The sequence below is a fragment of the Pipistrellus hanaki genome (genome assembly GCF_964339955.1).
Source record: "Pipistrellus hanaki genome assembly, chromosome: 19".
NCBI classification, from domain to species: domain Eukaryota; kingdom Metazoa; phylum Chordata; class Mammalia; order Chiroptera; family Vespertilionidae; genus Pipistrellus; species Pipistrellus hanaki.
This window is the reverse complement of record NC_140521.1, coordinates 6,522,324-6,533,426: the sequence shown is the minus strand read 5'-3', so window position 1 is coordinate 6,533,426 and position 11,103 is coordinate 6,522,324. Positions and strand designations below refer to the sequence as shown.

Below are 11,103 nucleotides of genomic sequence, written 5' to 3'. Positions count from 1 at the left end.
TTTAGTATTGTTCCTATAACTTGCAATCAAACTCTCCTCACTTCTCTACGGCTCAATGGAAGGAAAAAATAAAATATTTTTGTTAAACACAGATGACATTATCAAATGTCAGAGAGGCGCTAAAATTTTACATTACAAAGTTGCAAAAATTTTTTAAAACGTATGTAATTTTTTAAAACTTCTGGTGTTTATGAACTTAATATCAAAGATAGAATTTTGGTGCTTCTATTGGGCAAATATATTCATTGACATGTTTTTTTCAAAAACAAAAGAAGACTTCTACTAAGAATGTTGGCAAAATGCTGACACTTTAAAATTAATACTCACCTTGTTTCTAGACACTAAGCTTTACATATTTGATAATATTTTTGATTTTTAGAGATAAAGGAATATATAGAGAGAAACATCAATGTGAGAATATAACATCAATCCACTGCCTTCTACTGGGGATCTAGCCCACAACTAGCCTTGGCATGTTCCCTAATGGGTATCAAACTGGCAACCTTTTGATGCATGGGATGATGCCCAACCAACTGAGCCACACCAGCCAAGGTAAGCTTTACATTTTTAGAACTATAGAAGAATTTTTTAAAAAATCCAATACCACCTTTCATATTTAATAAAATTATGGAAGTCTTGCATGAGGTTATGCTAGAATGAATAAATGAGGATATGAAGTTTTTGAATCAATTTGTGTACAACAAGGCCAGAGTGGCTCTTCTCAGTCAGAAAATTTTAAATTATTTAAGAAGAGAACATCAGAGATAGAATCATGCTGAGAAAGTGTTTGCAACATCATGCTTGGTTCATCTAACTGGGCTCTCAAGGGTCCTTACTTTAATATCAGTCTCTCTTTCCCCTTTCCATTTTTCTATTTAAAAATCAATTAAAAAAAATCTTTTTTAAAAAGTGGAAAGATAGAGGATCCAAGATGGCAGCTTAGGTAAACACACCTAAACTGCTGCCATACCAAACAATTTCAAAACTACAACTAAAAGACAAAACATCTATCACACAGAGCCATGGGAAAGCTGGCTGAAAGGAAGCTCTACAGCTAGACTGAAAGAGAAAGGAGCATTCAGGGCACAAGTGCTGAAAAACTGAGGTATGGGGGCACACGCGAAATACGGGCTGGTGGTGGATCCCGGCTGGCAGAGGGCATTGCTTTCTTCAATCTGAAGAGAGAAAAGCTCCCAAGCTCTCTGAAATCCAGTTTCTGGGGAGAAGCTAGATTGTCTGCCACTGGGTCGGAAAGTGAGGGTGGCTTGCTTGCAGAGCTGTGCATAAGAACAATTGTTTGGTGTGCTGGGGCGCAAGAAGTGGGAACGTGGTCAGAGAGGCAGAGATGGCTGATGGGCAGCCATCACTATTGGCCACGCCCCAGCCTAGTGACACCCTGAGACCCTCCCTGAGACTCTGCCTCACAAAATCTACAAACACACTCAAGCTCCAAACAGCAGCTTTTGTATATGAATGGCCTTTTCTATTGCAGTTTACCCTAGCAAACTTGCAACCTGATGCAGACAGCTCCAAAGCCTCCAAGCTCCAAGCAGCAAGGAGAGGACTGTGGTTCTCACTGTAGCTTCTGCAGGGTGGCCTCAGACAGTAGCTGAACTGCACCCCATTGGAGATCCATGAGCCAGTGTACCTAGTGGTCAGTGTGAGACACTCACATCCATAAGTGACACATTTGGGAGGCAGACTCAGTGAGCACCAAAGCTCCACTAAAACAAGGCCGGCACCATAAGCGTGTCTGCAGCGCAGTAGTTCTTCCATTATAGACACAGCGGGTCTATAGTGGAAGCCTGGAGGTCAATTCCTCCCAATGTACCAACAGCAATCAAGGCTTAACTAAACCAAGACTTTGCACTCAGCTCACAAAGGGGTTTACCAAGAGCAACTACCTCGGTGATTGGGGAAGCTGACCTACTGGACTTTATAGGTCACCTACCACACAGAGCCACTCTATCATCACAGGGAGGCAAACAAAATATGGAGACACAGAAGCATGTCACGAATGGGAGAGATGGAGGAAAGTAAACTATTGGATGACACAGAGTTCAGAATCACATTTATAAGGGGTCTCAAGAATCTTCTAAAAACTGTTGAGAAACTTGAAGAGACCTTCAAGGACCTTAATGAGAATACCAAAAAAATGGAAAAGGACCAGTTAGAAATTAAGCATACACTGTTTGAAATAAAGAATATATAGAAATTCAACTGTAGATCAACGTACCCCAAGAGTAAGGTGACCAGATGTCCCACTTTTGGCGGGACAGTCCCGAATTTTGGAAAGTATCTTTTAAATCTTTTGGACTTTTTATTTTTATTTATTTTTAATATATTTTATTGATTTTTTACAGAGAGGAAGGGAGAGAGATAGAGAGCTAGAAACGTCGATGAGAGAATAACATCGACCAGCTGCCCCTTGCACACCCCCTACCGGGGATGTGCCCGCAACCAAGGTACACGCCCTTGACCGGAATCGAACCCGGGACCCTTCGGTCCACAGACTGACGCTCTACCACTGAGCCAAACCGTTTTCGGCTGAAGGGTATTCTTTAAGAACAGGAAGAAGGCCGAGACCGGTTTGGCTCAATGGATAGAGCGTTGGCTTGGGGACTGAAGGGACCCGGGTTCGATTCCGGTCAAGGGCATGTACCTTGGTTGCGGGCATATCCCCAGTAGGGGGTGTGCAGGAGGCAGCTGATCGATGACTCTCTCTCATCGATGTTTTTAGCTCTCTATCTCTCTCCCTTCCTCTCTGTACAAAATCAATAAAATATATTAAAAAAAAAAAAAGAACAGGAAGAAGAAGAAACAGATAAAGGTAAAAAATATGAACAACAAAAAGACATCAAATACATACCTACCAATAAGTGAATCTAAACATCAAGTGAATAAAAAATCTGAAGAACAGTATGGACTGGTGAATATAATAGAATCAGGGACATAGAAAGGGATTAAACTGACAATTCTCAGGGGGAAGGGGGTCTGAGAGGTGCAGGAAGAGATTGAACAAAAATTTTACACCTATGGATGAAGACAGTGGCAGGGAGTAAGGGCATGGGGTGGGGAATCAGATGGGGGGGGGAGGAACACCTGTAATCTGAACAATAAAGATTTATTATATAAAATTTAAAAAGGTGGAAAGAGAATGAGAGAAAATATTTGCAAATCATATCTGATAGAGACTAGTACCCAGGAAATATTAGTGAGTCCTACCATTAAGAAAAGGACACCCAATTTTATAAGAGCAAAGATGTAAATAGACATTTCTACAAAGAAGATAGTGACCAAAAAGAATATGACAAGGTGTACCATCATTAATTAAGGAATTGCAAATCAAAACTATGAGATATCACTTCATATCCATTAGAATGGCTATAATTTAAAAAGTAGAAAATAACAAATATCAGTGATATGAGAAGGAATTGGAAGCCTCATTTATTGCTGGCAGGAATGTGAAATTGTGCAGCTACTTGGGAAATTCCTCAAGAGGATAAATAGAGTTCTCACATGACCAAACAATTTCACTCCTAAGTATGTACCTAAGAGAAATGCAAACATATGTCCATGCAAAAACTTATACTCAAATGTCCATAGCAGAATTATTCACTATAGTCCCAAAGTAGTAACAACTAAAATGTTCATCAACAGATGTATCAAAAAGTAAAATGTGGTATATCCACACAAAAAAGAACATTATTTGGCCAAAAGAAAGGGAATTTTGATGCAATTTTCCACATGGCTAATTCTTGGAAACGTTGTGCTAGGTGAAATAAGCCAGTCACAGAATATTACCACATGTAGCATTCCATTGCTATGAAATGTCTGGAATAGACAAAATCATTGAGCTAGAGAGTAGAGTAGTGGTAGCCATGAGCTGAGGGGAGGGGAAAATGGGGAGTGACTGCTAATAGATACTAGTGTTTTGCTTCGGGGTGAGAAAATGTTTTAAAATTGATTTTGTGACAGTTGTATAATTTTCTAAGCACAATACAATCTACTGGTGTGTACACTTTAAAGGTTGAATATTATGGTATGTGAATTATATCTTAATAAAGGTATGATTAAAAATAAAATTAAATTTCCCTCCCCTCCCCTCTCCTTCTCTCTCCTCTCCTCTCTCTCTCTTTCTCTCTCTCTCTCTCTCTCTCTCTCTCTCTCTCTCTCTCTCTCTCTCTGTCTCTCTCAAATATTCATAATATAAAATTAACCCTCTTTACTATTTCTAAGTGTATAGTTCAGTGGCATTAAGTACATTTACATGGTTTTGCAACCATCACCACCATCCACTTCCAGAACTTTTTCATCATCTCAAACTGAAACTGTCTTCATTAACCAGTCATATTACTCTTTCCCAGCTTCTGTAACCTCCATTCTTCACTTTCTGTTTCTACCAACTTGACTACTCAAGAAACATCATATAAATTAAGTCATAATACATGTGTCCTTCAGAGAGGAAGGGAGAGGGAGAGATAGAAACATCAGTGATGACAGAGAATCATTGATCAGCTGCCTCCTGTATGCCCCACACTGGGGATCAAGACCAAAACCCGGGCATGGGCCCTTGACCAGAATCGAACCCGGGACCCTTCAGTTTGTAGGTGAATGCTCTATCTACTGAGCAAAACCAACTAGGACACATGTGTCCTTCTCTGTAGCTGAGTTGTTCACTCTTAAAATAATTTACTGAAAATATATTTATGCTTTATTCACATTTTGTGATTGTGTTATGATTCAAAATTTAAATTTCAGAAAAGAAAAAAGTAGTGGTGCAAATTGGAACAGAATGCATATACAGTATGTTTCCAGTTTCAGTATGAAACAGAGAGGAGATACTGGATGTCAACTGGAGAATGGAGAATAAGAGTGATGATTTAATAAAGATGAAACATTATAGCACATAATGATATTAGGTCCAATGGATAAACAGATGTTTCAGATATAAAACACAAAAGGGACAGTTGGAATAGTCAAGTCCATGAGAAACTGAAAGGGAAGTAGACCCCACACACAAGCAGTGGATTGGCCTTAGATTGGAGTATGGACAATTTATTTACCAGAGTCAGAGGAAAACTTAGATACAGGTGACTCAAGTGGTGTCTCCATGTGAAAATACTTTCCATTGCTTTTATTTTTCTCAATAAAATATGAGGCACGAAGACATTAGGAAAGTGAACTGACCAGCAAAATGTAGAAAGAGGAAGTACATTTTGAGGTCATGAATGTGCATAATTGTTTTTTTTTCTAGAGACACTTTCATTCTTTCAGGGCAGGTGTGAAGAGAGCACAAACAAATAACATACAACAGATGATACATCATAGCACCAGATGATACATGATAGCATTATTACCTGAGAGTCATTTATTCATTCAAAGAGATAAGAAGGGGGAGATAGAAACATCCAGGAGAGGGAAAAATCAACATGGATGGACTGCCTCATGCACGATGCCTGCTGGGCACTGAGCTTGAAACCAGGGCATGTGTCCTGATCCTGAATCCAATCAGCAACCTCTTGGTGCATAGGTTGACACTCAACCAATGAGCGACCCTGGCCAGGCTAGTTCATCTACTCTTAAACTAGAATGTACTAGTATAAGGATTAAAACAGAAGTGAGCACTGAACAAATGCAGGTCATTTTCAAATACAGGGGAGACTTTTGGGATACCTAGTCTTCAGTTGGCATTATTGTAGGGTACTGATATGTCCGGGCCATCCAGAGAAGGATGTGTGCCTGGAGTTACCACCCAATGTGCCCATGAAAATCACACATAAGAGAAGGTTACTGTGTTGGCCTCTTACAACACATTTTTCAACAGTGTTATAAACAGAACCTGAGAGACTGAATTTTGATTCTGTTAAAAAAAAAACACCAACTGGAGTCTTGTCCCTTGCCCCATGATCATCAACCCATTTAGGTCTATTCTGAGGCACAGGACAGTCACCCCCTTGCCTTATCTAACAGCTTGCCTTGAGAGATGAGCATAACACTATAAAGCCTCACTGAGTGATCAAAAATGTCATGGTTTGATGCTCATATGTTACAGAGCAAAGGTTTTAGAAGAGGAGCAATGGAGTATGCCCACCAATGATCTCCAAGCCCTCTGGTCTGGAACATTAGGAGTTGGCTGAGCAACGGACACAGGAGGGGTGGAAGTTCCGTTTGGCACAGTTGAGGAAGGCATATAGTTTTTGTTTCCTCTCCCAGAGTTTGCAGTCCTTCTTCGTAATTATAACATCACAATATCAAAGAACTGTAGTCAAGGATCACTGAAGCTAATGATATGGAATGAAATCACAGAAAGGACACTATCTGAATAATAAGAAAGGTCAGAAAGACTAGAAAGGACACAGCCAGAGGTAGGCAGCATCCATCCTTTATGCAGCCAGCAAACACCTGCAGCTAATCCTACTGTCTAACCATCTGCATGTCAAGGAGCAGTTCTGCTCATGGACCCAGGCCCTGCATCAGCCACTGATTCACTGGGGCTATGTCAGTGGCCTTTGTGAGGGACTCTCCCGCCTCCCTGTCTTCTCTACAGAAGAACCAAGAGGTTATGTATGAAGCTAGCAGAGTGCTTCAGACCTGGGCTGCCCAAATAAAGGGCTTGGCACTGGTACTGCTGCCACGATCTTCACCTGTCAGGTTGGGGATTGTGCTGGTGTTGGTACTGAGTTTCCTGCCAAGCTTGTGCTGTGACCTGGGGTCAGTATATTCCTCATCCTATGAAATAGTCATCCCCAAGATTCTGACAGTTGAGGGAAGGCAAGACCCAGAGGAAGAGGCATCTTATGTGATATCTATGGAAGGCGAGAAACAGCTTATTCGCCTGAAAATGAAGACAGACTATTTTATCAAGAACTTTCCAGTCTTCAGCTACCACAATGGCATCCTAGGACAAGAAATGCCTTTCATCTCACATGACTGTCACTATGAAGGCTACATAGAAGGAGTCCCGGGTTCTTTTGTTTCTGTCAACACCTGTTCAGGCCTCAGGGGCATCCTGATTAAGGAGGGAAAATCCTATGGCATTGAGCCCATGGACTTTTCAAAACAGTTTGAACATGTGTTGTACACCATGGCCCATCAAGCTCCAGTCTCCTGCAGTGTCACTTCCCAAGACAGCCCAGTGGTGTTTGCCAGCCGACAACAGGGGAGCAGGAAGCCTGGCGGTCTGCAGGAGCTGTCCTCCTTGTGGTCACTCACCAAGTACGTGGAGATGTTTGTTGTGGTCAACAACCAGCGGTTCCAAATGTGGGGCAGTAACGTCAATGAGACGGTCCAGAGAGTGATGGACATCATTGCCCTGGCCAACAGCTTCACTAGGGGGATAAACACACACGTGGTGCTGGCTGGGATGGAGATTTGGACCGAGGGGGACCTCATAGAGGTCCCAGTGGACCTGCAAGTTACACTGGGGAATTTCAACAGCTGGAGACAAGAGAAGCTCCTCCATCGTGTGAAGCATGATGTTGCCCACATGATTGTCGGACAGCATCCTGAGCACGGTATGGGACAGGCATTTCTCAGTGGTGCCTGTTCCCGTGGCTTTGCAGCAGCTGTTGAATCCTTCCCTCATGAAGATGCCCTCCTGTTTGCAGCGCTCATGGTCCATGAGCTTGGGCACAACTTGGGTATTGGGCACGACCACTCAGCCTGCATTTGTAAAGACAAACACCTCTGCCTCATGCGTGACAATATCACTAAAGGAAGTGGCTTCAGCAACTGTAGCTCTGACGACTTCTACCAGTTCCTCCAGGATCACAGAGGGGCCTGCCTATTTAACAACCCTCAGCGGCACAAAGGCCGCTTGCGTAGGGATTCCTACTGTGGAGATGGTGTGGTGGAGGGTGAGGAGCAGTGTGACTGTGGTTCTGCCTGTTACACTGACCCGTGCTGTGACCAAACATGTAGCCTGAAGGGCAGTGCAGAATGTAGTGATGGACCCTGCTGTTCTGGTTGCCAATTGAGAAATAAGGGATTCGTGTGCCGTTCTGCTTTAGGAGACTGTGACCTCCCAGAGTATTGTGATGGCAGCTCTGCAGAGTGCCCCACAGACACCTATAAGCTAGATGGGACGTTGTGTGGTAAACTGCACATCTGTGTTGGGGGTCAATGCAGAAACCCTGATAATCAATGCATGGCTATGTATGGGTACACTGCACGGTCTGCCCCAGAAAACTGTTACATTTTAATAAACAGCAAAGGGGACCGGTTTGGAAACTGTGGCCATCCCACTTCGGCAATGCCAAGATATGTTAAGTGTTTTGATGATAATATATTTTGTGGGAAAATTATATGTACAAATATTAGACAGGTCCCATCCATCAAACCCCATCGCACACTGATCCAGATTCCTTACGAAGGTGACTTCTGCTGGAGCTTGGATGTCTATAACATTACTGATATCCCTGATGAGGGAGATGTGCACTCTGGCACTGCTTGTGCCCCAAACAAAGTCTGCATGGATTACTCCTGCACTGATCATGCTGTGCTCAAGTATGACTGCAAACCAGCAGAAATGTGTAATGGGAGAGGAGTCTGTAACAATTTAAGGCACTGCCACTGTGAGGCTGGCTATGCACCGCCCGACTGCCGAACCCCAGGGAGTGGGGGTAGTGTGGACAATGGTTCTCCTGGCAAAACAGAGAATGAAAATCCAAGTGAGGATGAAGGGAACAGTTACAGTGTTGATCATGAAAATGTTGGCAATGGTGGTGTGAATAGAGATGAAAATGAAAGCACAGGTGATTTGTTAGTATTGCCCTTCCTTATTTTGATAATATCGTTTGTTTGTTTGTTTTTCTTCTCTTACTGTTTTTTATTTTTTTTAATATTTTGTGGTCTACTTATTGGTGCCCCTCTTAGGCCTAAGGAGGATGTTTTACAGAACTCAGAAGAGGCCATCCTAGGAACAAGAGAACGCTGGTATAATTAGAGGAAGACGACATTAAGAAAGGAAAGGCTAACAATAGAAAATGAGTAGTGATAGGAAGAAGTCTTCTATAGCAAGCACTTCATACACCTGGTGGAAGGAGGCTCAGTACAGCAAATGTGAAGTGGACATCAGCAGTAGAAGTGGCTCTGATGGGGATTGTAAAGACTATAGGAATGTACTAATGTAAAGGAGGGATTTTCTTCTATCTTTTACTGATTAATTATAGATTTGTATGTGAAATAATTTATAAAACATTTTACTATATTTTCCTTTTCCACATTTTATTATGTCATTTAAATAAACTCTTCTCTTGGATCATTCCTATCAATGTCTTATCTTAGTTGGTCCAATTTTTTAGTTACCAGGTTTTCAGAGAACGCTATCTTCCATCTTCTTTGTTTGACATATAGATCTATGACAGTTTTTTCACCCCAATCACAACTACACATTATATTAAGAAGGTGTTTTTGTTTTGTTTTGTTTACACTTCACAAATTTGCATGTCATCCCTGCAGGGGCTATGCTAATCTTTGTATCATTCTGATTTTTTAGTATATGTGCTGAAGTGAGCACAAGAAGGTTGTTTATTTGATTTGTAGTTCTCATTGAACTGGATAAGTATACCCATGAAATAAAAATATTTTACACTTGATCCTAGCCAAAAGGCCAAGAAGCGATAAAATAAAAATATTTTAAATTAAAAAGTAGCCCTAACCTGTTTGGCTCAGTGGACTAAGCGTCAGACTACAGACCAAAGAGTCCCAGGTTGGATTTCAGTCAAGGGCATGTACCTTGGTTGCAGGCTCCTCCTCTGGTTGGGGATGTGTGCAGGTGTCAACCAATTAACGTATTTCTCTTCCATTGATGTTTCTCTCTCTCTCTCTCTCTCTCTCTCTCTCTCTATATATATATATATATATATATATATATATATATATATTTAATTTAATAAATCTTTATTGTTCAGATTATTACAATTGTTTATCTTTTTCTCCATAGCTCCCCTTCACCTGGTTCTCACTCGACTCTCTGCCCTTACCTCCCCACCACTGTCCTCATCCATAGGTGTATGATTTTGTCCAGTCTCTTCCCGCACCCCCCACACTCCTTTCCCCTGAGAATTGTCAGCCCATTCCCTTTCTATGCCCCTGATTCTATTATATTCACCAGTTAATTCTGTTCCTAAGATTTAAAAAAATATATATTTTATTGATTTTTTACAGAGAGGAAGGGAGAGAGACAGAGAGCTAGAAACGTCGATGAGAGAGAAACATCTACCAGCTGCCTCTTGCACATCCCCTACTGGGGATGTGCCCGCAACCAATGTATTATACATGCCCTTGACCGGAATCAAACCCGGGACCTTTCAGTCCATAGACCAACGTTCTACCCCTGAGCCAAACCGGTGCTGTTCCTAAGATTTTTTATTCACTTGATTTTTAGATTCACTTGTTGATAGACATGTATTTGTTGTTCTTAATTTTTATCTTTACCTTTTTCTTCTTCTTCCTCTTCTTAAAGAATACCTTTCAGCATTTCTTATAACTGGTTTGGTGGTGATGGACTCCTTAAGCTTTTTCTTGTTTGTGAAGCTCTTTATCTGACCTTCAATTCTGAATGATAGCTTTGCTGGGTAGGGTAATCTTGATTGTAGGTTCTTGCTGTTCATCACTTTGAATATTTTTTGCCACTCCCTTCTGGCCTGCATAGTTTTTGTTGAGAAATCAGCTGACAGTCATATGGATACTCCCTTGTAGGTCACTAACTGTTTTTCTCTAACTGCTTGTAAGATTCTCTCTTTGTCTTTTGCCCTTGACATTTTAATTATGATGTGTCTTGGTGTGGTCCTCTTTGGATTCCTTTTGTTTTGGGTTCTGTGTGCTTAGCTTCCTGGACTTGTAAGTCTATTTCTTTCACCAGGTAGGGAAAGTTTTCTGTCATTATTTCTTTCAATATGCCTTCAATATCCTGCTCTCTCTCTTTTTCTGGCACCCCAAAAATCTGGATATTGGTACTCTTTAAGCCTTCTTGGAGGCTCCTTATGCTATCCTCACACTTTTGGATTCTTTTTTCTTTTTGCCTCTCTGTTTGGGTGTTTTTTGCTTCTTTATATTCCAGATATTTGGTTTGATTCTTGGGGTACATTGGTCTATAGT

General features: G+C 41.4%; 3 protein-coding genes across 4 annotated transcripts in view; 2 read left to right on the top strand and 1 right to left on the bottom strand.

Annotated features, from left to right (window-relative positions):
* The window catches only part of TMEM116 (transmembrane protein 116), a 131,453-nt gene that overhangs the window by 31,952 nt on the left and 88,398 nt on the right, over nucleotides 1–11,103 (bottom strand). The window lies entirely within an intron of this gene.
* ACAD10 (acyl-CoA dehydrogenase family member 10) overlaps nucleotides 1–11,103 on the top strand; it is a 151,688-nt gene that overhangs the window by 96,733 nt on the left and 43,852 nt on the right. Inside the window, exon 21 of one of the 2 annotated variants that reach the window (XR_014793520.1) lies at nucleotides 2,607–2,727. The exons of the other annotated variant lie outside the window; for it this stretch is intronic. The gene's annotated coding sequence lies outside the window, so the exon portion shown is untranslated. Of the gene's footprint in view, nucleotides 1–2,606; nucleotides 2,728–11,103 lie in introns of those variants that run through there. 2 annotated transcript variants of the gene reach the window in all.
* LOC311613794 (disintegrin and metalloproteinase domain-containing protein 1a-like) lies at nucleotides 395–9,396 on the top strand. Its single transcript, XM_084868146.1, has 2 exons — nucleotides 395–552; nucleotides 6,056–9,396. Exon 2 carries the CDS (start codon nucleotides 6,500–6,502, stop codon nucleotides 8,945–8,947), a length of 2,448 nt encoding a protein of 815 aa, XP_084724272.1. The 5' UTR covers nucleotides 395–552; nucleotides 6,056–6,499; the 3' UTR covers nucleotides 8,948–9,396.

Bases quoted from the DNA above. Each gene is read 5' to 3' on its own strand.
- LOC311613794 (XM_084868146.1), top strand. From the start codon at position 6,500: ATGTCAGTGGCCTTTGTGAGGGACTCTCCCGCCTCCCTGTCTTCTCTA.